The sequence below is a fragment of the Apis laboriosa genome, unplaced genomic scaffold (genome assembly GCF_014066325.1).
Source record: "Apis laboriosa isolate Shangri-la unplaced genomic scaffold, ASM1406632v1 scaffold10_cov145, whole genome shotgun sequence".
Classification (NCBI taxonomy): domain Eukaryota; kingdom Metazoa; phylum Arthropoda; class Insecta; order Hymenoptera; family Apidae; genus Apis; species Apis laboriosa.
The window spans coordinates 696764-720458 of NW_025220804.1; the positions used below are offsets into that span (position 1 = coordinate 696764).

Sequence of the window (23695 nt, forward strand, 5' to 3'; positions counted from 1 at the left end):
ATAATATAATATAACATAACATAATCAATTAATTTCATTTATAATATTTATGTATTATGTTTCTTTGTTTCATAGATAAAAAAATATTCTATATAAAGTAATATTTTTTTTCTCTTCAAATGTTTTTTATCACAGAATACAAATCTTAATTCGAATTTGATAAAATGAAAAATATTACAAATAAATCGAAAAATCAATAAATTTAAAGAAAAACAAAAGTGTTACATGTTTAATTGTTAAAAAAAATATTAAATATAAATTGAATAAAATATAAATTTTAAATTATATAAATTATTTACAGATTGAGGAATGTGTCGTTTGTTCTGATCGAAAGGCTAGCATGCTATTTCGTCCATGTGGACATATGTGCGCTTGCGAAAGTTGCGCAACCCTGATGAAGAAATGCGTACAATGCAGAACTCAAATTCAGCACATGGTACCATTATCTATGTGTTGTGGTGGAGGAGGAGACGTTACTTACGTTAAAAATTCTAATGCTTCAGGTAATTAAAATAATATATTATTATATTTTATATACTATAAAATAATATAAAATATCATTCTCTTATACATTATAAAATTATTTTACTTAGGGGTAACAATAACAGAAGTAAAGAACGATCAAGAAGAAGAATTATCACAACAAAATACTGGAAGTGGAGAAACTATTTTAATGAATAATGGTAGCCGAGATACATCTCATAACGATATACAGAAACTTCAACAGCAACTTCAAGATATTAAAGAACAGGTATATATTAAAAATGATTATTTTTATGTTATATATTATTTATATCATAAATATATTATTTATATTAACTTTTTTACTAACTATATTTTATAATTTTTATAATATTATTATTGAAATTTATAAATTATATTGAAATTTTAGTTTTCTTGTTCTCTATAATCTTAAAAATTTGATTAATAAATATTCTTTTTTTCTCTCTTTTTTTCTTACAGACTATGTGTCCAGTTTGCCTAGATCGTTTAAAAAATATGATATTTTTATGCGGTCACGGAACATGTCAAATGTGTGGAGATCGGATGTCAGAATGTCCAATATGTCGAAAAGCTGTAGACAAACGAATTTTACTCTATTGAATGTAAAAAAAAGAATTGTTATCTAGAATTCTGAAATTCTTTTTAAGAATTATTATATTATTGTTAAGAATTAATAATAGGAATAATTAAATATTGCATTCAATAATGTAAATTTTTACATTTTTTTTCCATATATTTCTCTGTTTCAGCTTCCAAATAAGACTGTATTATAAATTAAAATTTTATTAAAATTATCAAAATATTTTTACATATTGCTTATTTTTTTAAGCAAAGTTAAGTTTATATTAATTATTTTCCATAAAAAATTTATATAATATTTTTTATATACATATTTTAAAGTTTTTGAAAATATTTACACAAATTGAAATAAATAAATATTTTGATTGATTACTTTATATTATTAATCTATTGTATATTATAAATAGATATAAATCAGTTATTTAATATTATAATTTGTATCATAATTATTTTTATTTTTAGCAAATATATGCTAAATATAAGTATCTATATAAAAATCTTTAATCTTAAAGAATATATACAATTCATAATATGAATTAAAAAAAATTTTCTACTTTGTTTTTTAAGAGAAAAACCAGAAAATGCAATATTTATTTATTCCTTTTTTTTTTTCAAACGAAATATATACATGAATTATTACTTATCACTATTACTATCTATTATTATTACTTATTATTACTTTAACTCATTTTCGCAATATAATGATAATCAATTAAATATATATAGATTAATTTACGAATTAGGCAAAACATGAATATGAGTTACAAGGTAACAAAATATTAAACAAATGAATTAATTAATAATGCTTCGATTATTCATTTTTTAAGTTTATCAAGTTTATTTTTAGTCTATCAAGTTTAATTTAATAATAAATATATAATTATCTTTTAATAATTATTATTAGTAATAAACAAAAATATTAATCAATATTTCTAAACATTTATAATAATATTCTCATTTTATGGTATATAATATATATACTATATTAGCGAAATTATCTATTCCAATTATTATGCTTCTTTAAATTTATAATTATACTAAGAACAGGTATATATTATTATCAAAAATCAAAATTTATTATCAAAAATCAGCAAATGCCTTTTATATAGATTTTGCTTTCCTCAACTAAAAACAATAATCAGCAGAATAAGAAATTTTTATTTTGAAATAATAGATTTTCAAAAATTTTGTATTTATTTTTTTATTTTAATTTTACTTTTTTCTGTAATTATGTAACGATTATTTTATTCCGCTGATTATTTTCTCATTATTATGTTTTATGTTTATGATTAGATTTTACAATCTATTGTAAAAATTAATTCCACTCTTATAATCTTTAAAAATATATTACTTTTTGAAACTTTTTAATTTTTTTTGTCTTATGAATGATATTTGCATGAATTTCTTGTAAATATTTGTCTATTATATTCAATAATTAATATTGTCGTACTTATTTGGCTTGCTTGAATCTATGTAAAATATCTTATTATTGAAAATTTCAATTATGACAATGGATAATGCCAATTATTTTTATAAATAATGATAGAAATGTATAATTTATTATTAAATACTTAATTTGTTATATAACAATATAAAAATAATTATAATAATCATTGTAATTTGAGGTTTATCTATATAAAGTGATAAAAATTATATAAATATAATTGATATATAATTATTTGCATAAATCTTATAATGACATGTTTTAAATTATAGACTGATTTAATTAATTTACTTTTCTTATAGTGAAAAAAAATGGAAAGCAAAATTTTAAAAAGGTAATTTGTAATGAATATCAATTTAAATTTTCTTGATTCACAAAAAATATTTATAAAATTTTGTATCTTCTTTCTTTTTTTTTTTATTTTATTGAACACAGAATGATTGTTTATTAATATTATTATTCAATTTCAACAAATATATTGCGTATTCAATTATAAATGCTAAAAAGATGATTCATGACGTGGGTTCAAGATTATTAATAATTTGAAAAAATTTTTATTCATAAAATTACTTAATATTACTTTAATATTGCATAAAATGTTTTAAAATTTTGTTTATTTTTAAAAAATATGTATTTTTGAATTTTTTTCGTCAATTATAATTTTCAATAATAAATAATTGTCATCTATACTAAAATATTTTTCTATGATTCAATTTTTCTTATGACCATAATAACATTTTGAATACGAAAATTTATTAAAAACTCTTTCAATATTTGCTTTAACAAATATATATATATATATATATATATATATTTAATGTTTGTGTTTATTATAATATATTATTATATATATTAATATCAAAATTTTCAATATTAAAATTCTTTTCTATTTTTAGAAAATGATTTTATAATAATATAATTTCTTTTGAATAAATTGAATGAATATGTTTAAAATACATTAAAATACATTTAAATATTTAAAAAAAATTAAATAAGATTAAATAATAAAAATAATTATAATACGCAGCATAAATATCTATGGTTTTATCTATTGATTTTTATTGTGAATATCCAAATATGATATAGTGCTCTTAATCCATTGTTCTTCCATTCACAATCTCTTTTTAAAAGTTTTTGTGAAGTAATTATTATATTTAGAAAAACTTTGTTAACTAAATTTAAAATAGATTAATATTTATAATTGAATGTTAAAAGTCTAATTTAAGACTCCATTTTCTGTGAATTTAAATCATGTATAATTTATTTTGGCAATAAAAAATAAATAATAAATAATAAAATTACATTAAAACATTTACACATGTATATTCTTATCAAATTAAAAGATATATAAAATTAAAAAAATGATAATAAAATTAAATAAATGATAAATGAAAATATTTAAATATTTTGTCAAGTTATTATTGATAACAAAATTTTTATTGTTAAACAATTCATAGTACCTATTATATATTTTATTATTAAAATATCTATTATATATATTATATATTATTATAAATTAATTATTTTAACCAGGAGTCTTAAAGAAGATAAAATATGAATAGGCAATATAATAGAGTGTTAGAATCATTCCTATGCCGTAATATTTCTGTAAAATGATATTTTATTTACATTTTATATTGAAATATTAATATTATATACACAGTATTAGAAACTATTAATATATTAACATTACAGTGGGATCTTAGAATTTTATTTTTAATCATTATCCAAAAAAATCATCATAACTTATAAATATAATTTTATGCATCTTTAAAATTTATATTTTAAGATAAAAATTATTTTTATTTTCTCTTTTCTTAAATAATGATCCTATTGTATTGTTTTTTAGAAATAATTGTTGTAAAGCAAATATTTAATCATTTAATTAAAATTATTTAATTCTGATTTTTATCTGATTTTATAATAATTTTATATAAATTACAAAAATTATATAAGCTATTGTAACTTTATTAATGCTTAATTACTTTGATATTTTTTATTTTGCAATGAAAACATAAAATTATAAATATTCTTTTATATTGTAAGATTATTAAATATTTGATATTAAAAAATAAACGTAAATAAATAATAAGTACAAAGTTTAGAAAATATAAATATTTTTATCTTTTTTGTGTTTAAAAATAAAAAATATCAAAATTTTGCATTAAAATATATCATTATTGTTATAATAAACATCATATTTATGAAAAACTATTTATTTTTAATTAAAAATTTCAATTAGTTCGTGTACAGAAAACTACATTGATGATAATTGAATTTACAAAAAAAGATTCTTTTTTTTAACTTCTAAAATTCTTTTAGAAATAAAATAAAATTCTTTTAGTAGTAAAAAAAATCTTTTTTTTATGGTTAATTGTTAAATAATTAACTATTAAAAGGTATAAGAACATTTGCATAAGCATATAATTAGAATATATTATTATATTAAATATTTAATTACATTAATTTAATTATTATTTAACTATTATTTTATATTGTTCTTGATATTTAATCAATCAAAACAACCAAAACTTATTACACTTTTTTATTTTCTGTTTCCCCTGTTTCGCGTTGTGAATTGAATCAGATTGTTTTTTATTAATTCTTTGCAACCCATTTTTATTTAATAAAATTTTTTGTTAAATTCATAACACTATTGACATTATGTCAATGATCTATCTCAATATCAATATCATATTAGGAATATAAACATAAACATTAATAAAGAATATATCATTTACTTAACTTAAAGAAAATTATTTTAAAAAAATATTAGATTATATAATTGTGCTTTATTATATAATATTCTATAATAATTTCATTATTTAGACATTAATATAATATTATATATTTTTAGTTTAATAAATTCAATTAAATATTTGTGCTTTGCACAATGTAATTAATCAATTATTAGATGTTGAATAAATATTTATTAAATATTTTACTATTATTTATAATAAGTTAAAATTATGAATAATTATAAAAAAATGTATTGAATTAAATATATTAAATTTAATTGAATTAATAATTAAATGAATTAATAATAAAATTATATGTTAGATTATAACATGTATATCATAAAATATAATGTATATAAATAAAAAAATTCTTTCTTTTAAATCATTATAAAATATTACAAGTTCTTTACAAATATGTCAATATCATTAATAAAGCAAAAAAATTATATTAATTATGATTGCAAATAATATGATAAAAATCAGATGAATATATTATATATTTGTTAAGTCATTTTCAAAATTTTATTAAAATACTTGCATATTCTTGATTTTTATTTCTATATATATTGGGTCGCAAAGAAAAAATATTTTCTTTAACATTCAGATGATGAATTTAAATTAGGAGGAGAAATCTTTTTCGTTCGAGTAAGGCGATCTAATTCCACTGCTGCATCATTACACATAGTTGCTTTATCTACTGATGCGCTATCTAAAATAAATGATAAATCAAATTTATATAATGTTGATTGATTATAAGAATCTATAATATATATACTAAATTTTTATAATGAATTGAAATATTTACCAATTTTTATGGGGCTTGTGCCAATGCCACTACCAACTGGTGATCCAGGACTTCCAGTCTTTTTATGAAGAAGAGAATTGAAGAAGTTAGCTAAAACACCTTCTCCAGATTGTGTAGATCCAGTACCTTTAGGATCTAGTTTTTTATTTGGCGATGCTACCTATATAAAAAATATTTAATACTTGCAAAAAATTTTCTGTTATAACTATAACAGATCATACCACAAAAATTAGAACATGCTTTTAATTGTTCATTGCAAAAAAGCATCTCCAAGATATTGAACTAAGACTAAACTGTTTAATAATCCACATTACTAAACAATAAAATAAATAATTGAAATTTAGACTGTTACAATATCAAGAAGTTGCAAATACATTTTTTTTTATACTGTAAATTTAACAAAATACACATATTAACATCCATAAACATTCATTTTCAACATCAACTTAATGTAAATAAATATAATTTGACATAATATAATTTTGAAACTATTTATTATAATTATAAAATAGAAAGCTTATGAATTTAAATATAAGAATGTAAATATGATCAATAAGCAATACATAAATTCATCTAGATGATCTCAATGAACATGAAAAACACTTAATGATTTTAACATTAATATACAAAAAATTAATTACGAAATGTAAATATTATGTCAGACAATTATTCCCAAAAGCACCTTTCTATTTAAAAAGCAATATATGCTGAAATATATCAATTAAAATCATTTTGAATTATTACAATCAGGATAATTTTAATGTAATAAGTATTATTTGTTAAAAAATGAAAATATGATAACAGCATATATAATGTAGATAAATTAGCCACATTGTTATTTAGTGCTGAATGATTAACTATATGTAATATGATAAGCATGCTCCAATTATAAATGGTATAACCTGAATAACTGGTCCAGTGCTTGCCTGATTCCTGGTTGTGGGAGAACGTGTTGGATCTTTTACACCTAATAATGCAGCTTGTTGTTTTGCTAAGAAAGCTTGTTCTTCTTCTGCTTGTACTTCTACTTCTCTAGCTACACACTAATTAATAAAATAATTTTTTATTATAAAATTTTTAATATTAAAAAAATTTTTAATATAAAAAATATATTTATATATATTCAAAACCTTTCTATTTATTGATGGTTGTGCAATAACATCTCTATAATAATCATCTGGTTTCATTGATTGCAAATTTTCATGAAGAATGCTAATTTTTTTCATATTATCCCAACCAGCAGGACTATAATTAAAAATATTTTTAAAATAATAAAAAATCATAAATATTTACTTTAATTTTTTCGAAAAATTACATACATAAGAACTGCATCTTTTTCAACAACTAAAGCAGGTGTTCTAAATGGTAATGAATAAATTCTATGTGTAAGATATTTATAAAGCAAATCACAATTTTTATCTTCTTTTGCTGATGTGTAAAATAATCCTGCACCATATTGTAAACAAAATCGTCTTATCCATTGTTGTATAAAATCAAAATGTTCATCTCTAAAAAAATTAAAATTAATAAACGAATATTTTCTTTCAACAATTAATATAATTCATAATATAATCTTACTTGTAATCATGTTCTTTTTCAAGCGTGGACATATAATCAGTTTTTGTAATAACAACAACAACATCTAATCCTAAATTTGTTGTAAGTACTCCTTCTGGTAATGGTAAGTTATCCATTGTATCATCATCCAAATTACGACTAGTACGTCTTAAGGGACTACCAGGATCTAATTCATCTCCAGGTTCTGTATAATCTTGCCATTTTTTTACATCTAAATATATAAGATATTTAAATTATTTTATTATTAAAAATTTTAAAATACTAAAATTATAAAAATCAATTTTTAATATATTTATATTATTATTTATATAATTAGATATAAATAAAATAAATAATTTAAAAATATGACTTACTTAATTGCCTACACCGTTGCCAAGTATCATTATCTAAAGGTAATTTATCAATATGATCTCCTAAAAGAGCAGCCCAAGATTGAAGTTGATCCAAAATAGCCCATGGTGTTGTCATTGCAGCAACTAACATAACAAGGGTATGTGGAAATCTTTCTGCATTTAATGCAAATCTTAAAAGATTTGCATGACCAGGATCACCATCCAATACCCAAACAGATAATCTTGTTTGATCTAAATAATAAATTAAATATTACAATTTTTTAATTTATAATTTTTTATTTATTATAATTAAAGACATTATAAATTCTTAATCAATATTACCATCTCTATAATCATCTCTCACATCGATGTATGCAAATTCCAAACCAGAACCTTTCTTTGGATCTTCTACACCTTGTAATTTAGCAATGAGTGTTGTTTTTCCACTTTCATTATCACCTATAAATATTTTTTAATTAGTTATGAATTTATATAGTTAATTAATTTTTACAATATATTTTATAAACTATAAAAAATAAAAAAGACGATAAAAAAATAATAAAAAAATTAAAAAAATTAATTAAAAGTTTAAAAACTTAAAGAAAATCAATAAGCTAATAATATAGAATATATCATAAAAATATTACATTTATGAACATATTTTATGTATACATATATATTATGTATACATATATATTATATTATGTATACATATAACATCATATCTTTTCAAAATTTGATATTAATTAAGAAAAATGATTCAAACCTACCTAAAACAAGAATATTCTTATTTGAGGGTAATTTATTACTGCTACTGTTTTGTACTTCAGCCAAAATAGAAGACCTATAAAAATATATATAAAAAACATATATATAAAATAATACAAGAAAAATGATTAATTTTCTGACTTTTTAACTTAATATGAAACAAAAAATACAATAAAATATTTACAATTTGCAATTGCTTAAGAGTATGTATACTTTATATTAATAAAAATTTCTAAAAAAAAATTTTAAACATACCATAAATTATCTTTATTTTCTGAATCCTCTTTTTTCTTTGAATGAAATCCATTACTTTGCAACATCATATCAATTGCTGTCGCTGCCATTATCCATTTGACACAAATGAAATCTGCTATCGATTGTATGCGGGTGCGGTTCACAGTTAACTTCATTCAAAATGAAATCAAATTATATTCAAACTTAAGTTTGCGAAGTTTACATTCATTCTTTTTTATTTCAATTTTTAAAATTTAAATTATTTATATAATATATTCTTTATGATATCTCTAATTATTAAAATTATATATATATATATATAATTTACATATATATATATATATATTTCTTATACAAATTATATTATATATTATAATTAAAATAATTATGCAATAATTTTAATAAACGTAATTTATAATCATTCTGTTTTAATAAAAAAATTTATTTTATTATTAATATTATTATATTTTTTTCTGATTATAATGTTGGTAATAGTTATTATGTATCATTATGAATGGTTGTTATATATGAATGATATATAAATTATCAATTTAATAAATCATACGATCACGAATAAAGTGATCAAAAGTTATAAATTTAAATAAAATAATAAAAATAAAAATCTCAAAAGAAAATGATAGGTATTTTAAATGATTCTGACAGTGAAGATGAATTACCACCTGGATGGGAAGAAATGACAACTGCTAATGGAAATGTCTATTATGTAAAGTAAATAATATTATATTATATATTATTGTTATTATTTTCATTAATAGTTATTAATAAAAATTAATATTATATCAAATCTTTAAATATTAATATGAAATAAATTAAAGATTTTATATATTTATAATATAATTATAAAATATCTATTTATAAGTTATGATATTTTTTTCTAGTCATTATACAAAAGGCACACAGTGGACACATCCTAGGACTGGTCGTACAAAAACTGTTGAAGGGGGTATAATACTACTATTATATAAATTTATATATATATTTAAATTATTAACTATTTATTTTAAGTAGAGAAAATTATATAAACAAATTTATATGTTTACAATAATAATATATAAAATGTTATTATATTATGATTATTATTTAAATATTTATTTCTATATATTTTGATTAATAATCAATTATGCAGTTTCTAAAAAATTATTATCTAAGATTTATAATTATAAATAAAATTTGAAATTAAGAATTACCATCTGGATGGGAAAGACGTGTAGCAGAAGATGGTCAAGTTTTATTTGTTGATCACATAAATCATACAACAACTTATACAGATCCAAGACTTGCATTTGCTACGGAATATAGAGAGTTATCACATCCAATGAGACAACGTTTTGATGGTAGTAGTACAGCATTATCTGTTTTACATGGAAGAGATTTAAGAGGCAAAATTGCTATAGTTACGGGTGCTAATACTGGAATAGGTATTATATTTCTTTAATTTTTTCTTGTTTTCATTTATTATAATTATTTATGATTAACAATAATCTTATATAAATAATTTAGAATATCATGTTTATGAAATTATTATAATTTTTAAGGATTTGAAACTGCTAGATCATTAGCTCTACATGGTTGTACAGTTATTATAGCTTGTAGAGATCTAAAAAAAGGTACAGAAGCAGTAGAAAAAATAAAACAAGAAAGAGAAAATATATTATGTGAAACATTGCATTTAGATTTATCATCATTGCATAGTGTTAGAGAAGCAGCTGAAAAATTTAAACAAAAATATAGGTATATTATAAATTAATAAAACAATATAGGTATATTATAAATTAATAAAAAATATGTGTATATTATAAATTAATAAGTTATTAATAATGTCAATGTTATCATAAAAACTTAATCATTTTAATTTATAATTTGATTAATATTATATAATTTGTTATTGATTTACTAATATATCTTAAAATTTTAGGACTTTACATATTCTTATATTAAATGCTGGAGTATTTGCAATTCCTTATCAACTTACAAAAGATGGTTATGAAACAACATTTCAAGTAAATCATCTATCTCAATTTTACTTTACTCTCTTATTAGAACATCCAATACGAAGCTGTCATAATTCTAGAGTAGTAATAGTTTCAAGTGAATCACATAGGTATTCAACATTGCATATATAATATAATAATAATTTTTTATTTTTTATTAATATATATATGATATATAATATAACTGATATTCTATTTTTATTTACAGATTTTCATCTTTACGAACAATAGAAGATTTTCATCAATTAAGTTTATCTCCTCCTGCATATAAATATTGGTTTATGGGAGCATATAATAATTCAAAACTATGTAATATTTTATTTGCACAAGAATTAGCAAAATATTGGCCTTCTGTAAATGTTTTTAGTTGCCATCCTGGTAATATGGTTTCTTCTTCATTGTCTCGTTATTCATGGACATTACGATTATTATTCATGCTAGTACGACCTTTTACAAAATCACTGGTATGATAATTTATTTAAAAATAAATCTTAATTTATTTTAACTATTAAGAATTATTTATTATTAAGAATTCTTCTTTTAATAAATATTATATAATATTTAAAATTTTACAGCAACAAGCTGCTAGTACATCAATTTTTTGTGCAACTGCTCCAGAATTGGAAGGTGTAACTGGATGTTATTTCAATAATTGTTATCGTTGTGATCCATCAAATGCTGCACTAGATTCTGCACTTGCAACTAGATTATGGTCTGTTAGTCAAGAAATGATTATTAATATTATGAAGAAAGATAAACTTTGGGAAACATTAGCTTTAAGATAAAAGTTACTATTAACATATTGCTACAAAATATAGTTATAAATGAAATCAATTCAGTAAAATATTGAAACCATAAAAAAATTTAAAAAGTATTTTTAATTAAGAAATTTATATTTATTTTTGCTTAAAGATTTTATTTTATATTTGATAAATTTATTTTTATATGTATTATACTTTAACATAATCAATTTGAAAGTGATGTTGCATTGAACATGTTAATATATTTTTTCTAAATTTTATTAAAATTCATATATGTATAAATATGTATATTAAGATTGTATTAAACTGTTATCAATTTTATTAAATTAGAAGATAAAAGAATATTTTTAATGATTTAATAATAATTAAAAATTAATTTTAAGAAAATAATTTGATTTTAATTAATTTTGATTAATTCATCTATTGAGTCTTTGATAAATATCTATGACATATCTATAAACAAAATTATTCTATTAGTATTTAATAATTGATAGTTTTATTTTTAAATATTTTATGTTTTTCATCATGAATATTTTTATAAAATTTATAATACATAGACAAAGATGCAATAATGCAAAAATTATTATGCTTGTTTCTTAGAATATTCAAAAATATTTTAAACATAATGACACAATGAGAAAAAACTGTATTATTTTGTTCACATATTTTCAAACAAATTAGTGATACGTGTGAAAATAGCGGAAAATCACACGTAAAAATGGCTCGTTAAATTCTTCGACCTTATATAAAATTATAAATTTCAATTTTTAAAATTTTAAATAGTGAAATTCGCTAACATTTCAAATATATAGTTATGAACAATTACGTACACAGATTCTTAGAATCAACTATTGGGAGTTTATTTGGTAAAGATGTGACATGTAGAGAACCAGTACATCGATGCGATGATTATCAACCAGGTGTACTAGTAGAATTTGGAAGAACTGGTGTAAAAGTATGTATTCAAGTAATAATTTTTTTAGTCTATTGCTATAACTCTATTAAGATATTAATTAACAAATTATAAAATAAATTTTCATTTATGGATGAATAGAAATGTGAATATTATATTATTTAGAAACGAAAAATATTATAATGCGGCAATACATTGTATTTTATGTTTAGAGAAGAAAAAATTTTAGTCTCATTTTAATCTTTATTATATATAATAACATATAATTATAGGAAAAATAAAATTTGTGTAGCTATCCGATTTTCTTTTTTTTAACCGTTATGAATTGACAACATAAACAAAACCTTGATATATTATGTCAATTTTCTATGAAAAACTGTAAATACAAGATGTACAACGATTTTTGATTTTAATATTTAAGTCCTATGTTTTATTTCTGTATAAATTTTTGTTAATATTGAATTGGATATCTAGTAAGTAGATCCTATATATTGTAATAAATTTATATTTCAAGAATATATTTATAATTTTAATATTAATCAGCTTTAATTAGCTTCTATGATTAAAATTTAAAATCAATAATTAAATAATTATTTTTGAAATAATCAATTTTGAAATAGAAATTGATAATATATTTTTTTTAAATATTAGTAAAAAATATTTTAAAAATTTATTTTTAATAATAAAGAAAATTTATATTATTAAGAAGAAATTAATAAAATTAACATAATATAAAGATTTATTAATAAAATTTTAATTTTCTTTTATATAACTATTTCGTTATTTATTTCGTTATTAAGTTATTTATATAACTTATGTATAATTATTCAATATTCTTTTATATAATAATTAATTGTGCCATTTAAAAATAGCGCTAGATGTCGCGTTCTTAATACATAAAATTTTTAGTCTGTGAAGTAATGTCATCAATGGCAAATTATAATTTTCGAAATAATGTTTAAATATTTTTACGAATGATTTAAGATGTTTTAATATAATTTGTATTTTTGAGAGAGTTATCATTATCTTATTCTAAAAATGCAACGAACTTTGGTAATCACAAAACAATGCAATATTATTTAACATTCGATACTATTTATTATTTCGTTTTTCTAATTTTTTTTTCATTTCATATTTTATTTTATTCTTAATTATATCTTAATAATTATAATTTATTATTAATTATATTGATTAAATATATAATAAAATATAAAAGAATTTTTTAATAAATTTTATTAATTTTATCACTGAATATAATTTTAATAAATATAAAGAACAATTTCTCAAAAGTAATTAAAATATTATTACTAATATGGAAAACAGAAATCAAATATATATTTACATGAAGTTTTTCAAGAAATTCTTGATGCCGTGTGGGCTATGTGCTGCAGTACCAGCAATGAAACCCCCAATTCCTGAAGAACATCCTGCACCTTGTAATAATGAAATACAAGGAAAGAAATTAATAAAACCATCAGAATTACCCATTTATTCTATCGATGATGGGTATACTAAGCAGATGCCATGGTAAAGCGCAAGTAATTTCATATTGATAAATGTATTTCTATTCTTATTCATAGAAGAATTTTATAAAAAAGTGATTTATTTAATATAAATTTATTCTTTTAATTTCTTTTTAAGAAAACAATATATTTGCAAATAATTAATACAGATATAGACAGATAATCATAATTTTTTGTAGCATACAATATCCTTCTATTGTGGAAGATAATATTAGAAAAATACGACAAACAGTGGGTGAGATAAAACTTACAATAGATAAGATTTCTCGCGATATTTCAAGTTCTTTAGAAAGTCTCAAATGTATGTATTTATATTTAATATAAAGTTTAATATCAAATTAAAATAAAATATAAAATGTTTATTAATATCAATAAAATTTTTTATATTTATAGTTATATCTGATTATCTTCAAGATCAAGCCAATCTTATGCCACGAATAGGCGCTGTTGGTGTAGGTGGCTTATCAGGATTAATATTAAGTCTTAGAGGAGGCATATTTAAACGATTAATATATACAACTACAGGTGCTGCTATTGTTGGTTGTGTTTGTTTCCCTAAGGAAACAAAGGAAACAGTTAATACAATGGAACACTATGGAAATGTTAGCTACAATTTCATTTATGGTGGTATGTATATTTATTATTTTATAATATTATTGTTTTAAACAATCATTAAGATGTGTGTATATATATTACTTATAGAAATGGCAAGCAATATAAACTTTATTATTTAAGATTCATTATTTTCTAAATCATATTTTATTTTCTTCTAAAATTGAATTCAAAATATTTTTTTATATAAAGAATGAATATTAGAATTTTGAATATTTTTTGAATATTGAATTTGTTTATATTTTTTTTTTTCTAAAAAAATAAAATATTACAAATATATTATTAATGTATTTTATTATTTAATTTTATATTTATAATACAAATTATTAGTATAAATTTCAATATTACATTAAAAATTTCAGTGAAACCAGGAGACAACAAAAAGGAAATTTCATTTAATGAATTTCCATTAGTGAAAAGTGTGCTTGAATCAGAATATTTTCGTATGTTAGTTCAATTTTTTGAACAAAAAACAAATGATACACCTACTACAACTGATGTTGTATTAACTGATACAACTGCAAAAACGGAGGTAGGATGCAACAATAAAATTACTCTTGCATCATTCCTCCTATGCCTTATAGAATCATGTTGATATAGTTTGCCATTATATGATATAATTTATCCTATACATTTAGTTAAACAACTATAATTTTTAATATAAAATTCAATATTTTTCACTTTGAAATTAAATAATTTTTTTACAAAAATTTTTCTCATATAGTCTTAGCAGAAGCTCACGACATTTCATTTCATCATAATAAAGAAGATTTAAAACCTCTTGATTCAGTAACACCAACAGAAACCTCTCCTATAGAAGTACAAAATTCAAAAACTTCAAAATCTTTGATTAAGTAGATGTTTAATCATATAGGTATCCTCTTTATTTTCATCCTTATTTAATGTCATAAATATTCCTTTCATAATGGTTTATTTTATACTATGTAATTTAATAATAATTAATAATATTAACATTTCATATATAAGCATTATATAAAAATATAATTATTATTTTAATATATTTCAGATAAATAAAAAGAAATGAAGAAATTGAAAAAGGAGAAAGAATAAATTAATACATTCAGTAGTTAATAATTATAATGAATATTTAATTCACTGTAAAAATTATATGAAGTTTAAATATAATCATAAAAAATTATAAAAATTTATCTATTAATAAAATTATAAAAATTATAATTTTTGTTTATTGCAAATTGTATATTTATTATCATAAAATTAAGTTTAATGATACTCTTTTTTAATACTATTCTTTTTAATATTACATAATTTAAAAAGTAAATAAAAATAAAAAGATTTAAAATTTTTAATTTAAAAATATATTTTAATTTATTTTATAATATTAAATCAAAACTGTTTTTTTTATATATAGTTATATAAATACATATATAGTCTATACATATATAGTCTACCTTTTAAATGCTTAATGTTGCTTAACCTATAATAAGAAACATGTTACTAAGAATCAATGTATAATATACGATAGTTTTCAAATACATTATAATTAAATTTATTTTTAATACTTAAAACAAATTTTATTATAGAAAAAGATAGAAATATTAATCATATGTTAACTATATTTTTATTTAAAAATCATAATATAAATAATTACGTTATATATTTCATCTATTTTATCTTAAAATTAAAAAAATTAAAAAAATGGATGTTAATAAGGCAAAGTTATCAAAAAGTATTTTAGAAATGAAAGTAAGTTAAAGAATTATAATATATATTATATTTATTATTATTATTATTATAATTATAATATTTATAATTATAATATTATAAATATAATATTCTCATATCATAATATCACACAAAATCATGTATGAAATTTTTTATTCTATTGAATATTCTTATATATAAATATTTAATAGTTTATGAAACGTACTAAAGAAAAAGTGGAGAAACAACAATTTCAAGAAGAGGGAGAAGAATATTTTGGAAATGAATTAACAAAACGTATGAAGAAAGATTCGTAAGTTTTCTTCAATTTTTAAATGTAAAATATTTTAAATAATAAATTTAATTATTTTATTATTAATTGGATATATTTAATTTATGAAAATATCCAATTTTTAATATAAAAATATGTATTTTTAAATATATTTTTTTATTTTTAAGAGAAAGATTTATCATTGAACCTAGTTATGTTTTCTGTGAAAAGTTAACTGATGGTAGAGTAAGTTTTCAAGGAATGAATCCTGAAATAGAAAAATTAATGGAAGCAGAACAAAAGAATGAAAATATTAAAATAGAAATACAAAAAGAAACAGATATTTCAGATGAACAAATGGCAAAAAGTTGGAAAACTTATAGAAAAATAACAAAAAATGAACATAAATATGAAAAATCATTACAAAAACATAATAATAATCATGAACCATTACCAAAAAAACCAAAATTTTTAAAACCACAATATTAGTATTTAATATAAATCATATTTATATATGTATATAATTTTAAATAAGTTCTTTACATAAATATTTTTTGTTTAAGAATAATATAATAACTTTTAATTTTATTGTATAGTATATAATTAATTTTATTGTACAATATAATTTCATAAAGAAGAATTTATATTTTCATATTGCATATTTTCATATTTATGTATTGCAACAAAATTTGTACTTGAAATGTATAAAAGTATTAAAATGTAAGTAAATATTTAAATATATTTTAATTAGATATTGCATATATTTATATGTATTATTAATATCTATTATTAAATCTGAATTCTAAAGATATTTTGTATTTAATTAATTTTGTTATTAATTATATCATCATATTGATCAAGCAAATTTACAAAAATTTCTACAGATACATTATCTGTGCAACTTTTTTTTAATCCTTTTTCCCATAATAAATCAAAGCTATTATTAGGGAATTGAATTCCAATAGCTTCAAAAATACTTCTTATTTCTTCTTTGCTTCGAAGCTAATTGAAATTTAATTAACAATGCATATATTTATATTATAAAATTTAAATTTCAAAATATTATATAAATATATATTTAAATTTACTTTAGAGAGATCTGTGTAGCTAAGACCATGTTTTGTAAAAATATTTGGATGTATAAGACTATAAGCAGTAAGTTTATCCAAATCTTTATAAATTCCTGCTGTTGGGATATCTGTGAAAACAATGAAATATACTATTTGTAAGCAACAAAATAATGATTTTACATTTAACAATGAATTATTAATATTAATCTATATATATATATTTATATATAGCATTTCTATTATAATACTGTACTATAATACTAATACTATTTTCTATGATTTTAATAACATTAGCACAATATAATAAAAAACTAACATGTTATAATATATTTGATAATAAAGTAGAATAAAGAATTCACTAACTTGTAGTATCTATTCTGTCTATCTTTCCTATTGTTGTATTGTATTCAGTGCTATAATATTGACATTCCAAAGGAATCTCTAGGAAAATTATGTCATTTTAGATACAAATAATGATGCTAATAATGATTTAGAAATATGATATAATATTATTAAATAAATATATATTTATTATTTACGTATTATTTATTATATATTATATATTATTATTTATATATATATATATATCATATAATTTTTAATTCTGTAATTTAAATAATAAAATTAAAACATAAAAATTTACTTTCTATTTTTGGTAATGTAGGAAAATCATATTTCCAATTTAAAAGATTTAATAATTCTTTATATTTTATATTTTTTTCTTTATATATTTGAAGAAGATCCAATAAAGGTATTAAAAATGTTTTATTTATATATATTTTATATTTAGCTAAGATAGAAAAAACTTTATCTTCTGGTAAAATACCTGTATAATCCTAAATACAATAATATTTAAAATCATTTTAATCAATAGAAGTAAAGCATTATGTTTTTTAAGTTTTTAATTATATATATATATATAATATAAGAAAATAAAATAACAATACTTTATCAAGACATATTAAGTCTTCATAAATATCTAAATATGGAATTTCTGGAACTTGTTTTTTGAATTTCTGACGTAAACTATTTATATATTGCAAGTAATTTTGTTGTGTTATAACTTCATTATTTATAGAACAATCACTTAAAATGTTTAATTTCTCAGATACATCTTTTTTTTCATTAACTTTACCATGTCTCATTTCATGTATAAATTCTTTAAATTTCTAAAAAAGTTCAAATGATTAAAAAAAAATTTAATAACTTGAATGCAAGAATTTCTATATTACTTTGTTCAGAATCAATATTTATATAATATTTCTATACATATAGCTTATATTTCACAATAATTATTTTTAATTTAAATAAAAATTTGATTGTTTTCTATTTTTTTTTTATAAATTCTTATATAAATTATAATATAATCTTTTGATAACAATAGCTTTATTTTAATAATAGTAGTATTTAATACTTTACTTTATCAATATAAGAATATGAAGGTTTTGCAAAATTAGAATTTGCAATTGTATTAGGATCTGCATCAATCCATGTTAGAAGTCTTTTTAATCGCATACCTCTGATATTAGCATTATATGATTTTCCAAAGCATAAATTTTGATCAAATGGTTTTTTATAACTAAAAATATAATTTTACAATAAATCTTAATACATTAGAATATATAATTTATAATCTTATAAATTAAAAATTGCCACTTAATTATTTAACTATTTCATACTGTCTTTTAATTTGTTCTGCAGGCAAATATCTATTATGACTTTTCTTATACATTTCAATAATATCTTGCTCTGGAATACCATTTTCCACTATTTTTTCTTTAAGAAGTTCAGCTATACTTTCTTTTAATATTAATAAAAAATACTTCATGAATATATTTTTAATTTATAAAAATATTATAAAATAAATAATTTAAATTATATTATAATTATTATATTATTTTTTTTCACTGTTACAAATATAATGTTTGATAGTTTATACCAGATTTAATTTTTTTTCCAAAAGTCACTTCTAATGGATTCATACCCATTGGAAGATATGGAATTTGATAACGTGTTTTACCAACTTCTTTGTTCCAATAACTATTCATTATAGTATTTTTTAATTCAGAAATAATTGTCTGAAATGATGTCTCTTGAACTGGTTGTATACATTCTTTTACCTTAAGAATTAATAAAATATATAAATCATATTTAAATATTTATATATTGTTTATTTGTAGAATAATACTTTTATCATTGCTTTTATTAAATTTTACTCATAAAAACAAAAAGAATCAATAAACATCAATAAAAATATTTCAAAATTTCAAAATGTTTCAAAATGAATCAAAACATGAAAAAAATATAATTGTAAAAGTAATAAATAATAACAAAAATAAATTTTTTAATAGATTCAAATCTTACACCAATTATTTGTTTAATATTACACATATTAGTTATATGTGATGGTAATTTTTGTACATGTTTTTCATTATAATCAAGCATATTTTTCAAAGCTTCAATTTTATCTTCTAAAGAATATTCCATAAAACATTCTTTAATATTATACGTTTTATTTTTTGAATTTTTCTATAAATAATAAATTATAAGATCATTAAAATTAAATTACTAAAAATAAATATAAAATATTACAAGATAAATACATGGAAAATATATAATATCTTATAATTCTTTTTTTAAAATTTTAAATTCATAATATCAATATATTTTATACAAAAATTTTAATGGAATAAAATATATACATAAAAAATAAAATTGATTTACTAATAAAATAATCTTACAAATTGTTTCTTGTTAGGATCATCATGATTTAATACTAAAAGTCCTTTTTCTGTATTACATTTTTCCATTTCGAATGTAAAATATTACATAGATAAAAGAGAAAAAAATCAAAATATTATTAATCACAGTTATATAAACTGCTATATTTTATTAAATAACATATAAAAATAATTTAACAAAAGAAGTAGAATATAAAATAAATATAGATAATTAAAATAAATAGTGGAAAAAAGATAGAAATAGAATAAAAATATTGAAATTAGCGCTATCTTCAAAGTATCGCAAATAAAACGTGTAAAAATAATGAAAAGATAGAAATAGAATAAAAATTGATTATTAGTACCATGTTTCAAGTATCAAAAATAGCTTTTTAAAAAAATTATTAAAAACAATTAAGAGATAATACTCATATTCAATTCTTACTCTATTTTATTCTATTTCTAAAGAAATGTCTTTATTAGTCAATAGATAGTGCTAATAGTTAATTCTTTTTTTTTTTATCTTTTTCTTATTATTTATTCTCTCTTCATATATTTGATTTGTGGAATTCTAGAGATGATTCTGATTAGAGATGATTCTTTCCTATTTGCTATATTTCCTTTTATACTTACTTTTGATATTATATTATATATTATAATATTTTATATTCAATTTATTTCTAAGGAAAAAATTAGAAAATTTATTATATATATAAGATATTATATATATATATATATATAAGATAATATAATTTGAATTTAAATTTTATATATATATGTATATTTTCGCGCGTAATCTTGCTTAGTTAAATATTTAAAATATAAATTATTTTAGTTCTATTATTTTAAATATTAAATATATTAAAATATATGATTTTTATCTATTATAAAAATTTTAATAATAATTTCGTTAAAATTATTAAATTATTATATTTAAAAAAAATTTTTTTATTTTTCATTGTTACATATTTTAAATTTAAATGTTAAATATTTATGTTTATATTTCTAATTTTGTTTTATTGATGTAATTAATTTTTGATGAACTTAAGCATTTGATTGATGTTATACGTTATGATTGTATAGTGTAAATGTCTGTGTACATGTTTGTATGCTATCATAGTGCTTGAAAAAATTTATAATAATTATATAATAAATTTAGAATATTTAACGATAATGACAGCAGTTAAGCAAAATACAAAACGATCAAAATGGGCTTTGGATTTTGCTCACAAGTTGGTAACCTTATCGTTCAAGTTATATTTTTAACACGTACAATACAAATTCTTTTAATTAATTAATCATTATGTTTATTAGAATTTTTGATAAGTTTATATATATATATGTGTAATTTAGATTATAGAAAATAAATATGTCAATAAAAATTATTATTTTTCTATAGTTTACATAAATAAATGACTTAAAGATATAAAGGTTATGATATAATATTTTATATTATTTTTTTAAAAAACAAGTAATATAATTTAAAATATATTTTTTTTGTAGGAATAAACAAGAAAAAAATGCAGATATTGCTTCACCACCAGGCTATACACCTGCTGTTGCTTTATTTCATGCTGCTGATTCAATTAGAGAATCGGATTCTAATCATTTAATAATTAAAAAATCATGGGATTTAGCTTTAGGTCCTCTTAAACAAGTTCCAATGAATTTATTTATAATGTATATGGCGGGTAATTCCATATCAATATTTCCTATTATGATGGTTGGTATGTTAATTATTAGACCAGTGAAAGCATTATTTACTCTTCAGCAAAGTAAGTATATCAAATTATTTATAATTGGAATAGATGTTTTAATGAAAAACATTTAAAATTAAAGAAAAGTGATAACAAATAATAATTTTATGCTAATATTTAAAATATTTTTTTTTTTTAGCATTTAAAGTTATAGAAGGAACACATGCTTTTGGACAGAAGTTTGTATATTTTTTAGGACAATTGGTAAATATTGCACTTGCATTATATAAATGTCAATCAATGGGATTACTCCCGACACATGCATCTGATTGGTTGGCATTTGTAGAACCTCAAGCACGATTGGAATATTCAGGTGGTGGATTTATATATGTATGACACAAAATAATTATTTAAAAATATAATATGTACATTTAAAGTGAATTGTTATAAATTTAGACACATTTTATTTTATTTTATAAGTTACCAAAATATTCACACATTACACAAAATGTTTTATTAAAATCAAATCACAAAATATTTCATGTTTATATGCATATAACAATAAAAAATACAACAATATAATAGTATAATAAAACTGTATACATTGAAATATATTTCATAAACATATTATTTAATAAATTATTATTATTTTTTTTTATATTCATCTACAAATTCTTTTATTCGTTCTATTATCTTATTAGGATCATCTACACGTGGTATCTGAAATAAATTTACATTTAAAAATACTAATATAAATTTTACCATAAAATGATGAAATATCATTAAATTATTGAAACAATTAGTTCAAAATAAAAAATAATCTTAAAATATACCTCATAGTTTTGACTTATATATATACCAGCATAAATTCCAATGCCTAAGGTTATCTAAAAAACAAATTTTTATATTTTTATTAAAAAATAATGTTATTATTTAAAAAATAAGACATTAAAATGTACCAAAAATTTGAACATTTTTTTTATTAATTATTATTTTGTATAATTTTAACACACAAAAAGTATTTATTTTATATTTTAATTAACCTTTAACATCAAACTGAATTTTAATATAAAAATTTCTTATTAAGAAATTCTTATATTACTTAACAAATTTTTTAAAGTTTTATAAATGTATAATTTATAGGAAATCTTTCATTTACTTAGTTTTCTTTATACTCATAATGTTTGTGATGTTTTCTGTATACAAGGTTATTTGCACTAACTAAAAAAGTTTTTATTCTTATTAAATAATCAATTTTTATTTCCTATTCTTTATTAAAATTATTTAAAACATTTTTTAATTAGATATAATAAAGACAAATTTATATAAATATAATATTACGAAAATGACATGTTTATCGCACATTTATATTATCATAATCATATGATTAAGCAAGTAAATGATCTAACTACTTCTCTTTTCATTAATACCGCGAAATTTAGGAATATTTA

At 18.8% G+C, this 23695-nt stretch overlaps 7 protein-coding genes and 1 long non-coding RNA gene across 13 annotated transcripts in view; 5 read left to right on the plus strand and 3 right to left on the minus strand.

The window, feature by feature from the left end:
- Positions 1 to 1224, plus strand: part of LOC122710696 (E3 ubiquitin-protein ligase MIB1) — a 571840-nt gene extending 570616 nt beyond the window's left edge. Inside the window, exons 13-15 of the mRNA XM_043928716.1 lie at positions 302 to 503; positions 594 to 751; positions 964 to 1224. Of these exons, the coding sequence (XP_043784651.1) occupies positions 302 to 503; positions 594 to 751; positions 964 to 1104 (501 nt within the window). The 3' untranslated portion in view covers positions 1105 to 1224. The remainder of the gene's footprint in view (positions 1 to 301; positions 504 to 593; positions 752 to 963) is intronic.
- A 4537-nt stretch (positions 1225 to 5761) lies between these two features.
- LOC122710768 (cytoplasmic dynein 1 light intermediate chain 2) lies at positions 5762 to 9160 on the minus strand. Of its 2 annotated transcripts, none has more exons than XM_043928853.1 (10): positions 9004 to 9160; positions 8751 to 8824; positions 8323 to 8439; positions 8002 to 8232; positions 7649 to 7859; positions 7390 to 7578; positions 7201 to 7315; positions 6997 to 7113; positions 6071 to 6230; positions 5762 to 5974 (listed from the first exon to the last, which is right to left on the minus strand). In XM_043928853.1, exons 1-10 carry the CDS (start codon positions 9156 to 9158, stop codon positions 5859 to 5861), a joined length of 1485 nt encoding a protein of 494 aa, XP_043784788.1. In that variant the 5' UTR covers positions 9159 to 9160; the 3' UTR covers positions 5762 to 5858. The 2 variants fall into 2 exon arrangements, with proteins under 2 accessions (XP_043784788.1, XP_043784779.1); XM_043928844.1 differs by having other exon boundaries at positions 6973 to 7113.
- Positions 9161 to 9527: 367 nt separating this feature from the next.
- On the plus strand, positions 9528 to 12029 carry LOC122710792 (WW domain-containing oxidoreductase). 2 transcript variants are annotated; one of them, XM_043928908.1, is made up of 7 exons: positions 9528 to 9711; positions 9882 to 9946; positions 10185 to 10421; positions 10539 to 10734; positions 10919 to 11104; positions 11203 to 11458; positions 11570 to 12028. In XM_043928908.1, exons 1-7 carry the CDS (start codon positions 9617 to 9619, stop codon positions 11777 to 11779), a joined length of 1245 nt encoding a protein of 414 aa, XP_043784843.1. In that variant the 5' UTR covers positions 9528 to 9616; the 3' UTR covers positions 11780 to 12028. The 2 variants fall into 2 exon arrangements, with proteins under 2 accessions (XP_043784843.1, XP_043784851.1); XM_043928916.1 differs by having other exon boundaries at positions 9566 to 9706; positions 11570 to 12029.
- A 358-nt stretch (positions 12030 to 12387) lies between these two features.
- LOC122710809 (MICOS complex subunit MIC27) lies at positions 12388 to 15890 on the plus strand. 4 transcript variants are annotated; one of them, XM_043928970.1, is made up of 6 exons: positions 12388 to 12710; positions 14017 to 14195; positions 14371 to 14492; positions 14585 to 14818; positions 15166 to 15335; positions 15831 to 15890. In XM_043928970.1, the coding sequence occupies exons 1-6, from the start codon at positions 12570 to 12572 to the stop codon at positions 15846 to 15848; spliced, it is 864 nt and encodes a 287-aa protein (XP_043784905.1). In that variant the 5' UTR covers positions 12388 to 12569; the 3' UTR covers positions 15849 to 15890. The 4 variants fall into 4 exon arrangements, with proteins under 4 accessions (XP_043784905.1, XP_043784879.1, XP_043784897.1 ...); XM_043928944.1 differs by lacking the exon at positions 12388 to 12710 and adding an exon at positions 13561 to 13721; XM_043928962.1 differs by lacking the exon at positions 12388 to 12710 and adding an exon at positions 13577 to 13721 and having other exon boundaries at positions 14026 to 14195.
- A 469-nt stretch (positions 15891 to 16359) lies between these two features.
- Positions 16360 to 17246, plus strand: LOC122710889 (M-phase phosphoprotein 6). The gene is made up of 3 exons (XM_043929108.1): positions 16360 to 16528; positions 16699 to 16799; positions 16946 to 17246. Exons 1-3 carry the CDS (start codon positions 16481 to 16483, stop codon positions 17244 to 17246), a joined length of 450 nt encoding a protein of 149 aa, XP_043785043.1. The 5' UTR covers positions 16360 to 16480.
- A 1988-nt stretch (positions 17247 to 19234) lies between these two features.
- LOC122710894 lies at positions 19235 to 20677 on the minus strand. The gene is made up of 5 exons (XM_043929121.1): positions 20569 to 20677; positions 20192 to 20356; positions 19767 to 19947; positions 19507 to 19627; positions 19235 to 19346 (listed from the first exon to the last, which is right to left on the minus strand). Exons 1-5 carry the CDS (start codon positions 20635 to 20637, stop codon positions 19235 to 19237), a joined length of 648 nt encoding a protein of 215 aa, XP_043785056.1. The 5' UTR covers positions 20638 to 20677.
- Positions 20678 to 21618: 941 nt separating this feature from the next.
- LOC122710846 (ER membrane protein complex subunit 4) lies at positions 21619 to 22680 on the plus strand. Its single transcript, XM_043929002.1, has 3 exons — positions 21619 to 21779; positions 22051 to 22322; positions 22444 to 22680. Exons 1-3 carry the CDS (start codon positions 21721 to 21723, stop codon positions 22638 to 22640), a joined length of 528 nt encoding a protein of 175 aa, XP_043784937.1. The 5' UTR covers positions 21619 to 21720; the 3' UTR covers positions 22641 to 22680.
- Positions 22681 to 22817: 137 nt separating this feature from the next.
- Positions 22818 to 23265, minus strand: LOC122710851. The gene is made up of 3 exons (XR_006345999.1): positions 23204 to 23265; positions 23078 to 23131; positions 22818 to 22964 (listed from the first exon to the last, which is right to left on the minus strand). It is a non-coding gene; the product is annotated as an uncharacterized LOC122710851 (long non-coding RNA).
- Between the last annotated feature and the right edge of the window lie 430 nt (positions 23266 to 23695).

Bases quoted from the DNA above. Each gene is read 5' to 3' on its own strand.
- LOC122710894 (XM_043929121.1), bottom strand. From the start codon at position 20,637: ATGGAAAAATGTAATACAGAAAAAGGACTTTTAGTATTAAATCATGAT. The intron at 19,948-20,191 runs GTAAGATTTGAA...TTAATTCTTAAG, and splicing joins ATATTAAACAAATAATTGGT to GTAAAAGAATGTATACAACC. The intron at 19,628-19,766 runs GTATAAACTATC...TAATATTAAAAG, and splicing joins TGGAAAAAAAATTAAATCTG to AAAGTATAGCTGAACTTCTT.
- LOC122710768 (XM_043928844.1), bottom strand. From the start codon at position 9,158: ATGAAGTTAACTGTGAACCGCACCCGCATACAATCGATAGCAGATTTC. The intron at 8,825-9,003 runs GTATGTTTAAAA...ATATTTTTATAG, and splicing joins GAAAATAAAGATAATTTATG to GTCTTCTATTTTGGCTGAAG. The intron at 7,114-7,200 runs GTTTTGAATATA...TTTATTAATTAG, and splicing joins AACCATCAATAAATAGAAAG to TGTGTAGCTAGAGAAGTAGA.
- LOC122710792 (XM_043928908.1), top strand. From the start codon at position 9,617: ATGATAGGTATTTTAAATGATTCTGACAGTGAAGATGAATTACCACCT. The intron at 9,712-9,881 runs GTAAATAATATT...ATTTTTTTCTAG, and splicing joins GGAAATGTCTATTATGTAAA to TCATTATACAAAAGGCACAC. The intron at 10,422-10,538 runs GTATTATATTTC...ATAATTTTTAAG, and splicing joins GGGTGCTAATACTGGAATAG to GATTTGAAACTGCTAGATCA.
- LOC122710889 (XM_043929108.1), top strand. From the start codon at position 16,481: ATGGATGTTAATAAGGCAAAGTTATCAAAAAGTATTTTAGAAATGAAA. The intron at 16,529-16,698 runs GTAAGTTAAAGA...AATATTTAATAG, and splicing joins AAAGTATTTTAGAAATGAAA to TTTATGAAACGTACTAAAGA. The intron at 16,800-16,945 runs GTAAGTTTTCTT...TTTATTTTTAAG, and splicing joins AAACGTATGAAGAAAGATTC to AGAAAGATTTATCATTGAAC.
- LOC122710809 (XM_043928970.1), top strand. From the start codon at position 12,570: ATGAACAATTACGTACACAGATTCTTAGAATCAACTATTGGGAGTTTA. The intron at 14,196-14,370 runs GTAAAGCGCAAG...AATTTTTTGTAG, and splicing joins TATACTAAGCAGATGCCATG to CATACAATATCCTTCTATTG. The intron at 14,819-15,165 runs GTATGTATATTT...TAAAAATTTCAG, and splicing joins CTACAATTTCATTTATGGTG to TGAAACCAGGAGACAACAAA.
- LOC122710846 (XM_043929002.1), top strand. From the start codon at position 21,721: ATGACAGCAGTTAAGCAAAATACAAAACGATCAAAATGGGCTTTGGAT. The intron at 21,780-22,050 runs GTTGGTAACCTT...TTTTTTTTGTAG, and splicing joins GCTTTGGATTTTGCTCACAA to GAATAAACAAGAAAAAAATG. The intron at 22,323-22,443 runs GTAAGTATATCA...TTTTTTTTTTAG, and splicing joins ATTATTTACTCTTCAGCAAA to CATTTAAAGTTATAGAAGGA.